The following is a 21,126-nucleotide window of genomic DNA, read 5'->3' on the forward strand; positions in this document are numbered from 1 at the left end:
ACAAATTTAATTTAGGGTTTTGACAAAAAAATAATGTACTATTTATGAATCCTTATAATATTTGAAATTTCCGATAAATATCGTAGTCGTACTGGAGAAAGTGACCAACTAACAAAACGTAAGATATTTAATTTAGGATGGCCATATAAGTCACTTTTGCTTGGCAAGAAAATAAACATCAATGCAGTCATTTTTAACAAGTCAATATACCATCCTCTCAAGTTTAAAATCCTATGGGATTTTTTTAGGGCAACATGAAGCTAGTAAGATATCAAATAGTCAATGATCACGTTTTTTGTAAAAAATGCACTTGGTCACTTTCTCTTGTATGACTACGATATGTGACTTAACTTTATATCATAAACATATTTATTGTTGTAGTTTTTTAAGAACTTAAATCAAACAATTAAAAAAAAAAACATGTAAACTACTTGAATCAGATCTTATCAGGTTTAGTGATCTTATATAGAAAATATGACAAAAAGAAAAAGACAAATAAATGAACTACGTGAGATTCGAAAACAAATAGATGTTTTCATGAAACTAGTCGTGTTTAAGAAATTAAACTCATTAAGTGTTTATTTTTTTAAGAAATAATCAACATGTCATTCCACAAAGTAAATGCCGAATCAATAAATAATATTACTGTGTAAGAAATCTTTATTGTATCGTTTCTAGGGATGAACTTCATTCACTAATTATTTACTATACACATTCACTTTCATTTTTAAGATACATGAACGAAATATGCTATAAATCCTTGTACATAACAGCCAAGGAAAAAAAATAGGCAACTAATATGAAATAAAAACTACTTGAATTGCACTTTATCAAGATTTTATAATTTACGCGTGTCAATTATAATTATGCACTTATTTAATTAATCTGTTCGCCTCCATAGCGTAATGGTCAGCACGCTCGGCTACTATTCTAGAGGTCCCGGGTTCGATTCCCAGGGGGGGTCAAATAAATATAAGTGATTTTTTCACTCCAATATTTATTCAATATCACCCTGGACTGGTACCTGAAGCGGAGGGCTGATCACCTTTCCTTCATGTGTTAACGATCAAGATAACACTGCGTTTATATGCAGTGCCCTATGCACCACTGAGGTGCGGATAAGGGTTTGTCTTTAATGAGTAAAATACTGACATAATAAAATAAAAATTCAAAGATTCGTGTCAAAGATTAATACCTCAGATGCAACTGCAGTACAGACTCTCGACTTAATATGATGATCCGACTCATGTCAAAATGTGAAGCGAGTCCAGCCCATATTTCCAAGTAGACTTAAGACAGAGTGAGATAAGGCACGACCCCAGAAGGCTGTAGATACGTATAATTATATAACTAGGCCATGCATTATGTAGGAAGGAGCGCACTCGGTATAGCGTATCATGGGATATGGCATACTGAGAATATCACACATCCGATGTGACGCGAAGAGGTTGTGCACTCACTGCGATGTGATGACATGCATTTAACAGAATGCAGTCAGCATTCAAATCTGTTATTTGGAGAAATAAAAAGACTTTGTTTTTTGATCCAATCACTTTTTTTTATCCAAAGTGGGTGAATCAAAATACAAAGTCTTTTTATTTCTCCAAATAATATAAAGCAATAATCCATAAAGTTGATGGTTTCAATATTCAAAATATAGCATTCAAATCACTTAGCAAAGGAACTTACCTATATTAACATATCAACATTAAAATAAAATGGAGGTATACACAAGGAGCACAACGAGAAATGCCGTTGCTAGTATGATTATTATTTCCTACGACATAAACTTATTTTATAAATCACGTGTACATTGCAAAAACTTCTTCTTCGCACCCAATGGTGCATAGGGCACTGCGTCGTATTGACGCCGTTCGCTTCAGGGACTAGTCCAGGGTAATATTAAATAAATATCAGTGTTAAATCACTACTATTTATTTTCACCCCACCCTTGGAATCGAACCCGGGACCTCCAATAAGGTAGCTAAACACAATTATTATTACACAACGGTGTCAAAACTAGCTAAGTATAAAAACAATCGCAATGTCTCAATGCCGCGTTAGCTCTTAAAAATACAATTTCCTTGAAAATAAAAATACAATAAAAGACTTGAAAATGCTCGACTATTATCGATACTATATTTTAGGGAAAATGTTCATTTATATAGGCTTTAAACATTCCCAATTCAAAGTAGCTAAGACGAAAAAACACTTTATCGTACATGTGTCAAAAATGAAAATTGCACACAATTCTGTTTTTAAATATAAACCCCCCTGAGGTCTCTACAAATTAAATATTTTTTTGTAACGGCTCACATTTGAGTTATTGCTTATCTGCCGTCTATTCCGGAGTACAATGTAGAATCCATTCGAAATTAATCATTCTCTTTTTAGATGAAAATTCCCGCGTAGGGGGAAATTCCAAATGAAAGCCAGGGAAATGCACTTCATCATATCACGGAGAACACTCGAATCCATTTTTTATTTCCCTCTCACCCGGAGAGTTGTATTATGCTGAAACGAGACCATGGCCCAATTTGTCAACGATTTGCATCAAAGTCTCTGATGGGGGAAGGAATTTCGTGAATTAAAATTCTTCACGAGCCTTCGATAGCTTTAATCAAATCCATAAATCATTTGCGCTGTAATAATAAATTTGAAGTGTTAAGAAAAATCAGTTTGAAAAGACGCCCTTTTGGGATTTTAACAGATTTTATTTGGGGTTGCCGTGAACTAAGTGAAACACTTTGAAAATGTTCCTGATCTGAAAATAAAAAAATCAAAACACGAACTTATCGTTTTTGTAGACTGTTAGGGTCAGCTCTCGTCTTCCTCAGGTTGTAGGTCCTTCTATCATATACAACGTCACCTAGATCATGCCTTCGAATCGTGTTATATTTTCGTAACATCCATGAATTTTTGGTCTTCCTCTAGATGTCTTTCGAAGAAGATCCATGACGATCGCATAGTTTACAATATGATCATGTTCTCTACGTCCTATATGCCCATATCATCTCAGTTGCCTTTCCTCTACCTTAATATTGATCTCGGTTATACCCAGGCTTGCAAGAATGCGTGAACTCTTTATTCTGTCTCTAAGGGTCACTCCAGCTGACCATCTAAGGATTCGCATTTCGGCAATTTCAAGTTGCTATAATGCACTGTATGATATAATTAATGATATTAATATATGTTTTGTATATTAAAAGCATCATTAACTTTGTGGTATAGTAATATAAAACTCAATTGTCCAGCCGTAAATTCAATATCAGAGTTTAAGAACATCTTAGGTGCCTAAATAATTTTTCGGAATTTACTAATGACCTTATATCTACATATATTTGAACGCCATAATTTTAATAAATCAACAGGTATAGAAATATTTCATGTAATTAAAACTTTTATATATTTAAACAATCTAGAAAAATAAGTAATAAGCCAAGCAATCAATAAAGACTTAGCCATAATAAATAACCAACTAAATTTAACTTCGAGTCCACTTTAAAAATATTCCCATTGTGATTCATTTGTCTTCTTTCTATATTTCAAAATTTTATTCTTATACAAATGTCAAATCGTAAAAATGTCATTTTAGTGACCTGATGATGGAATTATTTTAAATCGGTAGTCGCGATTTAGTGTTTATTTGAACGATGAATGGTAAGGAAAATGTGACATTAATAGTACTACGATAATAAACATTGTTTTTTTTAAAAGAGAAATATTAAAGTTTTTATTATTTACACAAATATTTTAATTTCATACTAATTCTGTGAGCGGCTTATTATTAGAAATAGGTATCAAATTGTGGTAGAACCAAGAAACTCTGACTTAAGAGTCCGCGACACTAACCACGGGACCACAACCCGACACATTGTTTAAAGACAAATGAACTTACCGTCACGACGTACGCAAGTCCTGATAGCGTCATTCTGGCCACGGAGTCCTTTCTCCTCAGCGGTTTTCTCAGGTGCGGCGACTCGTCGTCCAGGTCGGCGGCGTCCACGGCGTCCGCATCGGCGGTGGGCGCCGCGGCGGGCACGGCCGGCGCCGACGCGTGGCGCGCGCCGGGCGCCGTGCCCGCCGAGGGCAGCACGTCGGGCAGCGCCTCCCGCGGCTCGCGAGGCGCCGCGCCCGAAGCGCCGTAAACGCCACCAGCGCCGCCCCTGGTAAAAGAAAAATGAGTTAATATTTAAAATTTATATTTGAAGGACTAATTTTGCGATTTTTCATTTTATAATTAAAATGTAACTTTGTTTTAAAATCACTAAAAATATTTTATTATAACTAATTATAATGTCTACCGTTTTCGAAGCTAACCGGTAGACATTATAAGTTATAATATAATATTTATAGTGATTTTAAAAAAAAGTTACATTTTAAAGAGTTAATATTTTCCCAAATACTGTGATGGGTCGAAAAAAACTATATTTTTGTTTTTACTACTACACCCATCAGTCCGCATCCGTAGTGAAATGGTCAGAACGCTTGGCTACCGTACTAAAGGTCCCAGGTTCAATTTTCAGAGGGGTCAAATAAATAAAAGTATTTTTTTCAATACAATATTTATTCAATATTACTCTGGAGCGGAGGGCTGACCACCTTTCCCTCATGTGTTAACGATCAAGATAACACTGCGTTTATATGATGCAGTGCATTAGGCACCATCGTGTGCGGAATGCGGTTTTTTACTAAGTTGGATTTATTTTACATACAGAATAATATCTAAAAGTTGTATAATATCATTAGTACTACTACACAAAAAGCTTCCTTCAAGTCCATACGGGTACATCTATTTTAGTTATACGTGCCCACCGATCACGTTGAATTTTGACACCACCAGATTTTTTGTGTTTTTTGGTCGTCCGCATTTTGTTCTCGCGTTCACATTAGGCAAATATGATTTCTTTATCATTATCTTGTCATCGATTCGCTCCACACTTCCATACCACCATATATTTTTTTCATTTAAAACCGTGTTTTTTATTTAAAATTGTACTAATACGTATTATGGTGAATTTAAATAACGCCTTTTGAACGGTCTTCATTGTTATGTAATTTAATTGAGCTTGTTTTCTAAATACAACCAAACAAAATAAAATAAAAGCTTCGTCAGCACAATGCATTAACAAAACGATATTTTGTTCACCGCAAAAATATTAAAAAACGCTTCTTGTCGAACAACCCTTTTACGTGTACGTTTTGAGTTTATTTAATTGGATTATGTAACCCTCTATAACAAGGGTTTGTCGTAAGGGTTGATACCCATCCCGTAGATTGGTAAATGGTAAGTGTAATGGTGTATTCCCGCCACCGTATAGTAAAGGACTTCTAGCCACCTGCCACACGTCCTGAGGGCGGAATCAGACGAGACATCGTAGCTGTGAGGGATTATTTAGGACGAAACTAAAAATCAAACGTCTTTGAAATACGTACATAAAGATTTTAGTAAATTTTTTTTCAACAATTGATTCGGCAGTCATTTAGTGGTAAAATCCATTCATTTTTTATTTAAGTTATACTTAATAAATACCACTTTTTCTTACAACCTGTTGTGATACGTGTTTCGATGCATTCTACGTCATTTTCAAACACCGTATTCCATTTGAAAATTATGTGGAATGCATCGAGACACGTGTCACAATAAGAAAAAGTGGTATTTACTAAGTACAATTTAAATTTAAAACAGATTTTAGTCATTTATCCGTGTGTCATAGTCGTCGACTGATACGATTTTTTTACTTGAATGCTTTGATGTAAAAAAAAAAACAAAATTATTATAATGATAACTTTTACGGGAGAGAAATTTGAAAGTTTAACAAGATAACGAAAATAAAATGTCTGAAGATTATAAGATCATCAGTTGGATCACTTATCTATCTTAGTATTGTTACTTATCTAAGTATTTTTACTTATCTAAGTATTATTACTTATCTATCTAAGTATTATTACTGCAAGTATTCGTAAAAATACAACGATGCGTTTATTAAAAAAAAACTGAAAAATTTGCAGAAGATTAAAAAATAATAAAACGCATAATAGGGTTCAATTTATCAATACTTCTATTTCAAAGTAGAAACAGGGTTATCTTATCTTACTTCAAGTTATCAAACTTTTTGTGGCTTATGTTTCCATACTTTTGGCTTGTTGAATCCATTAATATTTTATTGTAAAAGACCTCTGGGCTATATCCTAATAAATGATCCCAAACCAAATGGTCTTACGTTTTTTGGTTATTTAGTCAAAAATTATTTGTTTTTAAACCTTCTTTAGTGTTCCATGAAATATCATTTCTCAGGACATCGATTATCATATTTCAATCAATATTTTCTCCCTTCCGTTTTTATCTCCGGGTGTGACAAAAGATCCTCTATTGGATCACATCATCCGTAATTAAACCGTATGATACATCGATACATCCGTTACTAAACCGTCGCTACATACTAGTGTGCACGTACAAATAAACACACATCCGTTCTACTGTCAAACCCAAATTCGATATTTACTTACATCCTATCACAGGATATTTACCCACCTCAAAAATCAATTAAAATACCCTTCCAATAAACTTTACCTAACGCAAAGAAAGAACAACTTGAATGAAGTTTCTAGAATTATTCTATTAAAAAATAAGCAGGCCTACAAGGTTATTTAAATATACAAACTTGATTAATAGATTATTACAAACATAACGTAAAAAGTTTTTTTGGTTTTTTTGTTTTCGTTTTTTTAAGTATCCCCGTTATTTCACGTATCTTCAAACTGTCATTGCTCCGTCAAATTTCGTAGGTTTGAGAACCGATATCTCGGGTGATTGATATTTTTAAGATACAAACGTTAAAAAACACTTTTTTTTTAATAAACAAAAACTCACTGTCAAACTGGCGTTTAAAAAACATATGAAAGCAGAGAGTAATTTTATTTTTGTTTAAAAACCTTACTTTAATTTTTGTTTCAAAACATCTTAGTGTTTTTGTGAATTACATTAAAGATAACTAACATAACATAATATAGATTAGTTTATATTGAGTTTCAACATACGAAGCACAAATTGACGATAGTTTTCGAGAAATTGGAATGATTTTTTAATTTATTTTATTTAATTTGATAAAAGGGAAATTTAGTATGCCATGCAAGCGTTTGCATCCCCCTCACCAAGGAAAACAATATACGTTACATTTTAACACTGTATATAACTTAACACGTCAGGAAATTAACCAAAGGGATGGAACAATACGTCGGGTGTTAGGAGACATTAAACTGATTATAATAAGACTTCCTGGGAAGTTGGAAGTTACGGTAATCTGGCAGTTAACTAAGCTACTTTGGTAACATGCAAGGCAAATTTGGTGCAAAGGTTTAAAATTTAACCCGTTTATACATCAAGGACTCCTCATCAATTCCTTTAACAGTTATTTCAATTCAAATTCAATTTCAATTTCAATTTCAATTTATTCAATAATCAATATATACATTCCTCCTTCAGACACATGGAACAGATCAATATCCAATGTGACATTGTTCAACATAGCGGTAGCTCTTCCTACAGGCATAACCATTTTCAGGTTGGTCCTGCGTATAGGAATGTGAAACAATCTATGCCGACGCTTTTTTAGGTAACTATCGGGAACATACAGACCAATGCTCCGGATAATTTCAGGATTATCGATCATACCGCGCAACAATCGAAAAAAATGCGTTAAAGTTAATATTGCAATGCGATATTAAAGTTCGTATATTAAAGAAAATTAAAAAATATCTTCATTAAAATGCTTTGATTCCCTTGAAAAATACAATTTGCCTTCCATAAAAAATTTCATGAAAGCCATATAATCCTGGTCAATGGTTGATTAATTCAATCACATACATCAAAACTGAAAAATAATAGCACTGCCCTTGAAATAATTGTAATAAATTAAGACATTTTTTTAATTCCAATGGTTTGACATTAACACTAGGAGAATGATTAATTTTATTTTCAAAAGGCAGAATAATGAAACAATGTAAAATATTTATTTTATTTGCTTTTCCTCTTATTTAAGAGGAAAAGAACATTAATAAAAAATAAAAAAACATAAATAAAAGAAGGCAAATAAGAAAAAGAAGAAATGGAAAATGAGTAATTTCAGATATCTACCAATGACAATAATGATAAACAGAAAAAAGAGAATCTATAAGAAAACAGAGAGAAGGCGAAGATGAGACAAATATAAAAAAGGAATATGAAAAGAAACAAGTAAAAACAAGAGTAAAAAAGCAGTAAGAAAAAGAAGAAGAAGGCATTAGTCAAAAAGAAGCAAACGACGAGGTAAATAAAGAAGAATAAGTAGAAGCAAAACTGGAAAAATAAGAAATTAATTATGAAGTATTGCTATAGATTCTGGGTGAAAGGGTTACCGCCGTACTTTCTTAATACATTATAGTCATAAAGTTGCATTAACGTAGAACAAATACGTATGAGTTTTATTAGAATCGTTTCAAAAGTAGTGTGCTCTACTACATACTATAAATGTGAATACACTAGTTCCAAGTACGTTTACTGTTCATGGGAACTAACATCATACAGGAAGTGAGAAAACTTTTCCAATAAATTTGGCGAAGATTGAATAAGGATTTTAAATTGATAAACAACTCAACTCGTAAGTGAGACGAAAATACATTTTAGAACTGCATATTAAATATAATAGATTATATATAGAATAGAGAATAGATTAAAAAATCACTCGGGAACTTACACCTGCACATATGTGAAATTAAAAAAAAAGACCTGTTAATATTATTCATTAATTCAAACCCTTACCCGCACCCAATGGTGCATAGGGCACTGCTGAAAGGTGATCACCCATCCGCTTTAGGTACCAGTCCAGGGTAATATTAAATAAATATTAGAGTGAAAAAAACACTTTACTTGACCCCCCCTGGGACTCGAACCCGGGACCTCCAAAACGGCACCCGAGCGTGCTGACCATTACACTATGGAGGCGGTTAATATTATATTTGCATAAATTCAAATTCAATTCCATTGAATAAATGGAAAGAGTCTTTGCTTAATAAAAGTTTTCCTCAACCCACCATAGATTGCTATTGTGAACTCGCGCATATTGTGTTACGAGTTTGATCATAATATCTAGAAGGTTTAAGAATTTGAGAAGTGTGGTTGTCAATCATGGGTAGAGTTGGTGAATGTTGCACGTGCGTAAAGTGATCACATAAACCAAGCCTGTGACGGTCGTAAGCCCTGTAAATGCCCACACATCCATATTCTTCTTCATCTATGCTGAGATATAAAAAAATTTTTTATAAAAAATAGATTTTTCTTTGCGTTTTGCATTATTTATTTATTTATAAATACAGTGTTTATATTTTTATGAGGTTTTTGATTTATTGTAAACCGATTTTTACATAACGGACTTTTGGCTTTAATGGACACCGCCTGCCCCCTATTAGTGTGTTATATCGAGGTTTTACTGTAGTTTTATTTTGAGATTGATATCTAATTTGCTAAGTCTTTATAGAAAAGTGAATATAAAACAGTGTTATGCTTTGAGAATAGGGTTCACAAGTTCGTTTATTTCGATTAAACTTTGTGTTTTGCGAGTGGCTCTCATTACACAAATTTGATATTAATTTTTGAACGTCATGTTCCATTTGCAGAGCCTCCGTCAGTGCTCAGTACTCGGGCCCCAGAAAGTATTCCAGCCGTCAATCAGAATGATCTACGGACTAAAATTAATCTCATCCGTCAAGATTGGTCTGCGAGACCCTAATCCGGGTCTGAAGTAATCCCCGCGGAAAAATTACGAAGTCTAAATTTAGCTTAAATCCAGGTCCGACTAAATTATGCGCGCGGGGCCGAAGCGAAAATTGAAATGTTTTGAGTAATGGCTTTTGTACAAAAACGGGAACAAAGGATGCACGGCTCATTTCTCCCTAAGTGCGTAGTCTGTATTTATATATTACCCAAGTCATTAGATACATAGTTATATTTTCAACACAATATTGTTGCTGAAATGAAAGTAATCCCAATTAAATGATGCAATTTTTTTTAAAGAGAAACGTTTGTGTTTTTATCATTTACAAAAATACTTAAATTTCATACTATTTCTGTGAGCGGCTAATTATCAAAAATAGGTTTCAAATTGTGGAAGGGTGGGTTCGAACCCAAAAACTCTGAGTCAAGGGTCCATGACACTAACCACGGAACCACAACCCAACACATTAAATTGCATCTCCGAAGAAATTTTACATTGTTTATATTTATATAAACAATTATTATATAAATTAAATTAAAATATTATATAAATATATAAGTTTAAAACCCTCTTTAGTTTTAAATGAAATTATCATTTTCCCGGACATGGTTGAATTTTCAGTAACGGTTTTCTCCATTCTGTTTTTGCCCTTGGGTGTGTGTGTGTGTTTGTGTGTGTGTGGGTGTGTGTGTGTGTGTGTGTGTGTGTGTGTGTGTGTGTGTGTGTGTGTGTGTGTGTGTGTGTGTGTGTGTGTGTGTGTGTGCGTGTGTATGTGTATGTGTGCGTGTGTATTTATGAGTGTCTGCGTCGCATTTACCTAATGCTAAAATGTTGTGACTGGTAATAACACGAAGAAAAGATAACCTTGTTTTTATACAATATAAACATTCTCCGTGAATCAAAGCGTGATAACAACATTGTATTTAAACACCTTTTAAAAATGAAGACTTCTAATATGAGGTATATAAATGTCTGGGCTTATATCAGCCAATGACAGATTAAAGTCATGTAAATGTATCAGCTTCCCATATTTCCATGTCAACAAATTTCGTCATCTTTATCAAGATATCAACAAAAATCTTGGTATGAATAAATGCTAAGTGGTACAAATCCAACATTCCTAAAAAAATAGACACACAAAAAAATATTTAAGTCAATTATCCATTGACATTTTGACACTTGATATATCGCTCACTCCTTTCAAGAACGTCATAAATCAAAAAACTTGATTTTTCAGGAGATCGTTTTTAAAGTTTAAAAACATAGCACAATGTATTAAAAATAAATATCAAGCCACTTATTGAACTTTTTACTGTGCAACATATCTTTTTAGGCAAAACCTGAAAGTTTTTTCTCCATTTGAAAAATATTTAGTTTTAAAAAAAAAATTATTAAACAATACCTTTTCTTCAAAATGCAAAAACAACATTTTCTGCCCTGTAGCGGGTAAATATTAAGTTAAAAATATGCCGCTTTTGCTGAGATATAGTACATTTTCTGGGCATTCGGAAAACATGCATTACTGGAAATTGTCGATTTTTGATTTATGATGTTCTTGAAAGCAGTGAGCAATATGGGAAAATGTATCTTTCTAATGATTTTATTAAAAATATACGTCAAAACCATAATGTAATATAACACAAAGACAGTCTATGATTTAAGTATTAATTTTATTTGGAATTCCAATGCATTAGGATTTTGCTCGTGGATATAGGGTACGAATTGCAAAAATATAAATATAAAATATTGAAAATTCGAAGTTCTTGTAATGAAGGGTTTACATCAGCATTATATGGCTTACTTTTTATTATTTCTATCTTTTACGATAACATATTTTCCCGTTTCTCTTCGCATTACTGTTTTAAAATAAGATTATGTTGTCTTCATCGATATACGAACGTATATCGTTTTTAGATTTACATAAATGCTTTCTAAATAACTGAGGTATTTTCAAAAAGGAATAGAAATTGCGTAAACGGCAGGTAGACTGGCGCCAGGATACTGGGTATAAGTTTCACTACAAAACTAGCATTCCATTACGAATTACAATTTTTATAATATGAAATAATATTCAAAAAGATATTCAAGTATGAAAAGGTATTCAAAAGATTTTTTACTTTAAATTTTGAAATAAAAATGAGTATCCAATAAAACCTTAATATAACGGACCTCTATTTAATAAATTTTAGATATAACGGACTAAAAATCCGAAAAAAAACCTCCTCTTTGTATTTATTATAGACGTTTTAATAATAAGTGTCGCCACATGTAAACAATTTTTAGCTGCCAAAATAATTATGTCATAGTCTAACACTAGAGTTTGAGACATAATAAAATAAAATAAAATTAATTAAAAAGTACAAAGTATTTGACATACCTGACCATGGCAAGTTTTTCTCGGGTATTACGTCACTTCATAAATTTGTTTTACCGTTCATTCCTCACTCATTCATTCCACTTGTCCAAATCATCTCAAGACACATTTCTTAATTTTATCGATAATGCTTATGCCTTACATCCCTTCTCCACATAATTCACCATTCAAACATCTATAATACATCGTTTTGCCGCACATTCGTCTGAGCGATCGATTTTGACTGCACTTAGTCTACTTTCATCCTTGTTTTGCCAACTCCATGCTTCACTTCTAAACACTCTCCTACAAACCCTGATTCGCACCCCAATGGTGCATAGGGCACTGCATCATATAAATGCAGTGTTATTTTGATCGTTAACACATGAAGGAAATGTGATCAGCCCTCCGCTTCAGGTACCAGTCTAGGGTTATATTGAATAAGTAAAAAATGAGTGAATGAAAAAAACACTTTTATTTATTTAATCCTTCCTGCGAATCGAACCCAGGACCTCCAGTACGGTAGCCCAGCATGCAGACTATGACACTACGGAGGCGGACAAAGAATCAGAGATATTTATATGCTAATAAAATTAATGCGATAATACCCAATTACTCTAAATTATCAAAACTTCTTGAATGCCCGTTTCAAAAGGGACTCGCACTTCAGCGAGTCGAATCGAAGGAATAAGACAATCAAAGACTTAACAAGTAGTAACTGGGCCAGACAGACCCCGCTATTTCCTAAGAAATTCTCTGTTGACCTGCCAAAATAAGATAGATTTTCCCTCCCCCCTCCATCAGCCCCTCCACGTGACACATTGAAAAGGCTTAAAATCAATTAACGTCCCGTTTTCCATAATACTGAAAATAAGTTTTCCATCAACCGGTCCTTTGTCTAGGTTGACTTTCAATTGTTTTTCCTGGGATGGTTCCAAAACCAATTTACGGCTCAATTATGGACCACAATAATGACCGGAAGAAGAGGGTACTCAGGACCTGAGGGGAAGTTTGAATTTCTGACACAGTTTGCACGTGAATCAAGCTTGGTAACCGAGAAATAAATAAAAACGTGAAACTTTAATACAAATTGAGTATTTTTTTCAAACGAACATTGATTTACAGCATTTAGAGTGTGTCCAAATACTTACTCACAAAATCTGGATTATCTTCAATTACAGATGTTATCTACTAAACGAAGATGAATTTACAATATTTTGAGTGTGTCCAAATACTTGTTCACAAAATCTGGATTATCTTCAATTACAAATGTTATTTTCATATTATTTTTTGACATCTCAATAATGGGTAGAATTAGTGAATGTTACACGTGTTTAAAATGATCACTTAAACCAGCCTATGATGGTCGTCAGCCCCGTAAATGCCCAGACTTCCATATTCTTCCTCATCTTTGATGAGATGTCAAAAAATAATATGAACATTGATTTATTCACCCTATGGATGATATAACTATTATATATTAAAGGTACCTCAATTTGATACGAAACATCCATCTTTTTTTTAAACAAAAGAAAAGATGGAAGTCTGAGCATCTGAGAGCTTACGACATGGCATTTGGCTGGCTTTAGTGATCACAAAAAAAACGATAGATGCTTCGTTTCAAGACGAAGCACCGATGTAAATATAATATATATATTTTTTAATTGTTTAAACATTTTTGGTTGAAAGATATTCCTACCCAGCCATTAGCCTGTCAATGTACATTTTTCCGTACATTAAGTTAAAATAAATAAATAAAAATAAATTTGTTAAATAAAATATTTTCGATTAACGCAATTTTGTTCAAAATACATTTTAGGACTTGTGCCATCTGAGGCTAGTGTAGTGAACCTAAATGCACGTGGTAAAATGTTTCAATGATATTTATTATAACATTTTAGCTAAAAACTAATAGGTATGTCATGTTGAATTTCACTTGTGACATATGCAATGGGTTATTACTTATAAGTAGACCATTTTTACTTAATTCTACAGAAAAAGGGCATTATTCACCAACTCTATCAATGTGTCTTATTTTAAAACATGATTTTTTTTAATGAAAATTGACATACTGATATGTAAATTGCATGTGCTACGCGTGCAACCCTTTCAAAAAATACAAGACGCAGCCAAGAAGTTTATGTCATCGTATAGAATATTTATGTCACCTGAATTAATTGTCCATGGGGAGCCAATCCTTTAGTCAGAATAAGCCATCCTTTAGTTTAGAAGCCCATATATATATATATATGTATATATATATATATATATATATATATATATATATATATATATATATATATATATATATATATATATATATATATATATATATATATATATATATATATATATATATATATATATATATATATATATATATATATATATATATATATATATATATATATATATATATATATATATATATATATATATATATATATATATATATGTATATATATATATATATATATATATATATATATATATGTATATATATATATATATATGTATATATATATATATATATATATATATATATATATATATATATATATATATATATATATATATATATATATATATATATATATATATATATATATATATATATATATATATATATATATATATATATATATATATATATATATATATATATATATATATATATATATATATATATATATATATATATATATATATATATATATATATATATATATATATTTATATATATATACATATATATATATATATATATATATATATATATATATATATATATATATATATATATATATATATATATATATATATATATATATATATATATATATATATGACTTCCAGAAATTTGAGTAGTGTGGTTGTCAATCATGAGTGGAATAGTGAATGTCAGACGTCTGTAAAGTGATAACCAGCCTATGACACTTCGTAAGCCCTGTAAATACCCACATTTCCATATTCTCCTTCATCTATGTTAAGGTGTTAAAAAAACCTAAGACTTCATTGATAATTCTATTTGAATTAACCCACTCCAACTTTACAGGAGAGCAAAAATACGTCTCCATTTTATATTTTTTTTAAAATAAAGAGAAGTTTTTTATCTGGCAATATACCAAAACATAAAAATAAACCATTCGCTTTTTTTCGAACGCGAATAGTAGACGGTAGGTACTTAAATGGGGGAAAAGAAGAATTTATCAAAGCGAGATTCGAAAGAGCAGAGGAGATTGTGCGGGAAGTCTGTATTTGATTTCAGAGAATTGGGATGTTCGATGGCGGTACAATTAAGAAAGAAAACTAACAAACAGACAAAAACACAGAGTGAAAAAATACGTGTGTTTATCTAATTCATCAATTGAAAGGGTCTATTTTTACTTAAGGATACGACAAAAAAACAATTCAGAAACAATAAGAAACTCGGTCTGCTTATGTACCTATATTATATATCGCTGCGTAAACCTAACTGAACACAGTTGAAAACAAAATGCGAATTTCATAAATATATTATGATTTCCGTACGCTTGCAATAAAATGGCGGACTATTGAGTATAGTCAGAATTACCAATAGAGCTTGTCCTTGTTACGCCATATTAAACCATTTAAATGAATAAGAATTCTTTGGTGACATCGCACCATCATCGTCTAACAAAAACAATAACTAAACTCCATGTTCTTACGAAAACACATATCGAACGGATTTTCGGCACTACCGGAAATCTCTGTACAACAGGATAACATAGTAACATGTCGATTATTTTTTTTAAATGAAACACTTGTATAGTGCCACCACTTATTGAGTTTATTTCATTATATATTTCATTAAATATATTTCAAAAACTAAAGTTGTTTGCATCGACAGGTGATTGTTAAAATTAACAAGTTTTTTTTACTCAGAGGTTGGTAGGGTGATAAATAGAGGGGGGGGGGTAAGGGTACGGGACTTCTTGTAAAAGGAAACATGGATAATAATGGTGACGTATTTTGTTAAAGCATGTATTATTTGTACGTATAAGCGTTTTTTTATTAAATCAATATGTCATCCCACAAATTTAATGCCGAATCAATTAATAATTTATCCATAGTAAGGCTCAATGCTTGATCTTAATAACCTTTTTTGAAGTCATTATTAAAAAAAAATTATAAGTAATATTATTGACTTGTAAAGGATTTATATAAATCTGTGGATACCTACCGTTCTGAGATATACACAATGAAAAATGTTATAAAAATAAATTCTTAAATCCACCGCATCAACATGGTTTAATAAAGTTTTCAGACGGTAAAAATTTGAATTACACACAAAAGGTAGCGGTGAAGGCCTAATTTCAAATTCACGGGACAGAGTCGTCGCCCGCTTAGACCGCATTTTAAAGATCAAAAGATTTTACGTGTCAACGCTCTGGCAACACATTTCAAGATGGTGTCCCACATTTCAAAATGGCGAATTTTGGCGCCATTATTCATGTTTAGTGTCCATAGTGTCCCGCAGCATAAATACAATAGACTCTCGATTAACCGTAATTGATTTTGAGTGAATTTACAGGATAATCGAATTGATATTTTTTTAATGTTACCATCACGCCGTTTTCCCCAATGGGTAGGCAGCAAGGATGAAACGCCACACCTTTTTGTCCTGACATACACTCCTAGCTTCCTTCAAATCCATACATTAAGTCATACATGCCCTCCGATTACGCAGATTTTTGACACCACCACATTTTATTTTTTGATTTATCTGATCATACTAAGTCTTTTTCGGCCATCTTCGTTCTGTTTTCCCGCTCACATTCGCCAAACATACTTTCTCAGTCATTTTGTCGTTTTTTTTTCACTAATTTTCGAAATACAATGAAGAATATTCCTGATATTAGCCTCCCGGTTAATCCGACCCAGCTGAATCGAAAGTCTGGTGTGCCATACGTACCACAGCCCATCAAAGATAGATAGATATCTTTAACGTTTGTTGCAAACTTTCATTAGGAACTTGAAATGTTAATTTCCCGCCTGGCTCGCATCACCGCCATCCGGTCGGAACCTAGCGGCGTAAATCAAAAGCTGCGCACACCGAACACGGTATCGAATATTTGATATACACACATTTACTGTCACACATTATCATTTAGGTACTAAGTGAAATAGAATGTCCAGAGATGAATCTGTGCTACATTTTGAATAAATATATTTTTTCAACGGAATGAGATTTACAGGAAATAAAACTACATAGAAAATGAGCAGATATTTTCAAAGTACATGGATGTGTTTTATTTTGTCACACATTTATTAGACATAATTATTTAGGTACTAAGTAAAATTGAGTACCCAGAGATGAGAATCTGATTTGTAATTTATGTTTTACTTAGTAAATAGCACTATTTCTTAAAATCTACTGTGACACGTGTTTTGATACATTCCGCATCATTTACTAAGTAAAACGTTAATTAAAAATGGATAGATTTTACCACAAATGGACTACCGAATCAATTAATGAAATGAGAATCTGAGTTACATTTTAAATGAATAAAATTTCAAAACAACGGAATGAATCTTACAGGAATAAAATTGGATAGATAATGACCGGATACTTTGGAGTACATGAATGTATTTTATTTTGTCATACAAACATTTATTAGACATTATTATTTAAGTACTAAGTAAAATGGAATATCCGGAGATAAGAATCTGAGTTACACCATAAATAAATAAATAAAAAACCGAAAAAAGATTTACAGGAAACCAAATTGGATAGATAATTAACGTATACATTAGAAGGTTGTTTTTTACATGGATGTGTTTTATTTTGTCGTACTGTGCTTATTATTTTTGTTTATTTCATGAAAAGATTATAATAAGTGGTATTATAAGAAACAAATTTAGAATAATACTACCAAAAAAACCCCAAAATGCGTCATTGATGTTAAAATACAATTAACATAAGTTACATTCCAAAATAAGAAGTGCGATTTGAAACTTTTTAAATAACTTAAAAATGGACTAAAAATTTGAAGAGCATTGAAAATAGTATTTTAAAATTATCAACCAAAGAAGTTTTATTATGAAAATAACATCCTTATATCGTATAACGTTACGTAAAAGAAGTCTTTTTCCAACTGTTTTTCTTAAATTAATTTTCTTAAATTATTACTTGTAATAATAATAAAATCTATTCGAATGAATGAAAGATCCCGTGACAGAAAAAATGCACTAAATAAAATGGTCTGAAGATAAGTCTGATCTTATTAAAAGAGATCTAGGGTAGGTACCTACAATGATAAACTGTGCTCTAAAAAGTTTTAATTAAAAGCATCTTCGCTTGACAACAAAGGTCTCGTATTTGAGGAGAATACTTTTAACCAATGAATAGTTTTTTCAACAAGAATTTGAAAGTCTAGAGTTTTTTCAATACAAAGAAGAAGAGACCTACAGTATGTTATGCAGAAGGTTGCGTATGAAAAGTGTAATTTAATTATTTCATAGTATAATAAATAGATTGTTTAGTAAATAATAAATGGATTAAAGAACTTTCTCTAAAACGAACAGTATGCTGCTGTATAAGAGAGGTAACTCGTTACACAAATATATAGTATTTATTTGTGTCTGTGTGTGTGTGTGTGTGTGCATTATTATTTTAAAAATAAGTCCCCACAAATCCCTCGTTATTTTGCATACTTTTTAAATTACGTTCATTATACGCAAGAAAGTTTGTACACTTTACCTAGCCAAGAGAAAAGCTACCACAGCTTTTTTTGACTTTTCTGGAAACTTGTCCAAAGCCTATAGATTTATGTATATCTTCTGACAGCAAAAGTTTTTTTCTGAATATCCCTAAATAACTCGCAAAACAAATGCTAATTTGGGACATTTTGGAAGTACAAATCCTCAAGATCCAGTGACTTGACATGTACTTGTACACGAATCTCGGTTTTTGAAGAAAAATGTACAGCTTGTAGTTAAATTATGCAATGCTAAAATTAGGCATCTTTAGCATTGATAACGGACTATACCTCTAGAGATTAGTAACTCAAGGCTTACACAATGTAAAATTAAAAAAAAACCTCATACAAGCCACCATAAAGAAGATTGAATTATTTGAAACGTGGCAGTACTGAAGGATGCTCAAAATATCATGGGTTGAGAGAGTTAGCAGCAAAATGTTTTATGACTGAAAGAAAATAAAACGTTAGTACTTCGGCTATTCTATAAGGGAAAACACGAAATTATACGTATAAGATTACGAAGCAATGTTTAAGGTAAACGCAGTTAGGAAGAAAACGTATATACTGGTTTGAAAACTCGAGAGATAGAGAAAATGGTTCTACTGTAATATAAACTTATTTTTGGATAAAATAGCAGTTGTGAGGGGCTCCAGACAAAAAAAAAATCCACGATGATTTGTAGAAATGAAAATCAGTCAAAATAAACCATGTATGGTATATTTCAAGTGAAAATTAGCACAATGATTACCAACCTTGGTTGATTGGAGCAGAATAATGAGAATATGAAGAATAATACAATATATTATCCTGTTCACCAAAAACAAAAGTTTTTCTGACCCCTATCTGTACCTAGTGGTGTGTTTAGACTGCTACTAGCGATATCCATATTACCGATATCACCATGTCAAGATACTAGGATACGTTACCTGTTACCAGATACTAGTCTGCTAACCAGACTCTGGTTCATGCTCCTCGTATCTCCTACTATGCGCCGCCGCGGTACGCTAAATTATTTGATATCGGAATACCTGTGATACTTCGCATCTCCGCGTATGTCCGAACCCGGTGAGTCCTGAGCCGAGCTATATTTACCATGCCATTACTTACATCGACATGTATATTTGCCTATGTTCATAATTTGTATCTAATAATCCAATAGACTAAGAAAGAGATAGCTTTACAATATACAATGCAAAACAACTGACCGGCAAGTCATTGATAAGCTAAAATTAGTTTTGTTTTATGAGTGACAGTGCTATCGCTGGTTATATTCGTTTGAAACAGATTTGTGAGATTTGACTAGTGGCTGGTGGCTAGTATATTGTACGTATTACAGCTCCATACAAGTATCTCGTGACGTATCATAGTATTTGTACCTGTGACTGATATATTATACTAGGAACACCTCTATCTGTACCCAGCAAGGCATAAGACACCGCGTCCGATCACGTTCTTATTCTTGGTGAAGTTGTACCATCCTACACACAGTATTTGTGTCAACCACTTATTTTTGGATAAAAAAAACTCTAGTAAAACTTCAGAATTTTGGTAAAGAACCACTATTCGCCCCCTTAGAGCAGTACAATTATAAAGATGCTGTTATTTTATAAAAATCGTAACAATAAGTAGAAAAAAAAAGAAAAGAAAAGAGTACCAAGTTATTCCCTGAAAGCAAGTGGTAACATTTTGCGTTACGTATTTTGCGCATAAGCTGTTTTCGGCCATCAAAAAATACATATATTTATTTTAATACACTGACGCGAGTCTTGTTTGATCCCTTATAAACATACGCATGAATAAGGAATACGTAGATGTACATCTTAATATTTTACGCCTACGATAAAGTAAAATATTATAGGCTGCCTAAATAAGGATCATCCCTTCGTTGGCGTAAGTGGGACACCTAACATAAAGTGGTCCATAGTAAATACGTATAACAAGAACCCAGTTAATATGGCCCGTTGCTTAGGAGCCATAACTCAAAGACTTGAGATGACGTGTACATTTTTGGAACAACCAATAAAAATGGAGGTTTTGATTTAAAAGTATGAGGGGTTAAAAAATCGTGTTTTCAAAATTTTCAATTTACCGTCGGCGTGTTTATGGTTCAGTTACTCGTAGTTCAGCGTTGAATTTGTGATCTTGAAAATTTACCATCCGTAATTTGACAATTTTTATTTTGGTTATGAATATTAAATAGCAATATTGTTCCATGTCAATGATATTTTTCCATGTTTTTTCTTATGTTTTTTTAAAATAAATATTTACTATTATTGCAAAATTATGTCTTAAAAGA

At 32.0% G+C, this 21,126-nt stretch overlaps 1 protein-coding gene across 1 annotated transcript in view; it reads right to left on the reverse strand.

Annotated features, from left to right (window-relative positions):
- Positions 1-21,126, reverse strand: part of LOC148305565 (inactive rhomboid protein 2-like) — a 262,551-nt gene that overhangs the window by 84,968 nt on the left and 156,457 nt on the right. Inside the window, exon 6 of the mRNA XM_088266450.1 lies at positions 3,899-4,166. Within this exon, the coding sequence (XP_088122576.1) occupies positions 3,899-4,166 (268 nt within the window). The remainder of the gene's footprint in view (positions 1-3,898; positions 4,167-21,126) is intronic.

The sequence above is a fragment of the Brachycentrus maculatus genome, unplaced genomic scaffold (assembly GCF_059751285.1).
Source record: "Brachycentrus maculatus isolate JH-2025_06_01 unplaced genomic scaffold, ASM5975128v1 h1tg000269l, whole genome shotgun sequence".
Classification (NCBI taxonomy): Eukaryota; Metazoa; Arthropoda; class Insecta; order Trichoptera; family Brachycentridae; genus Brachycentrus; species Brachycentrus maculatus.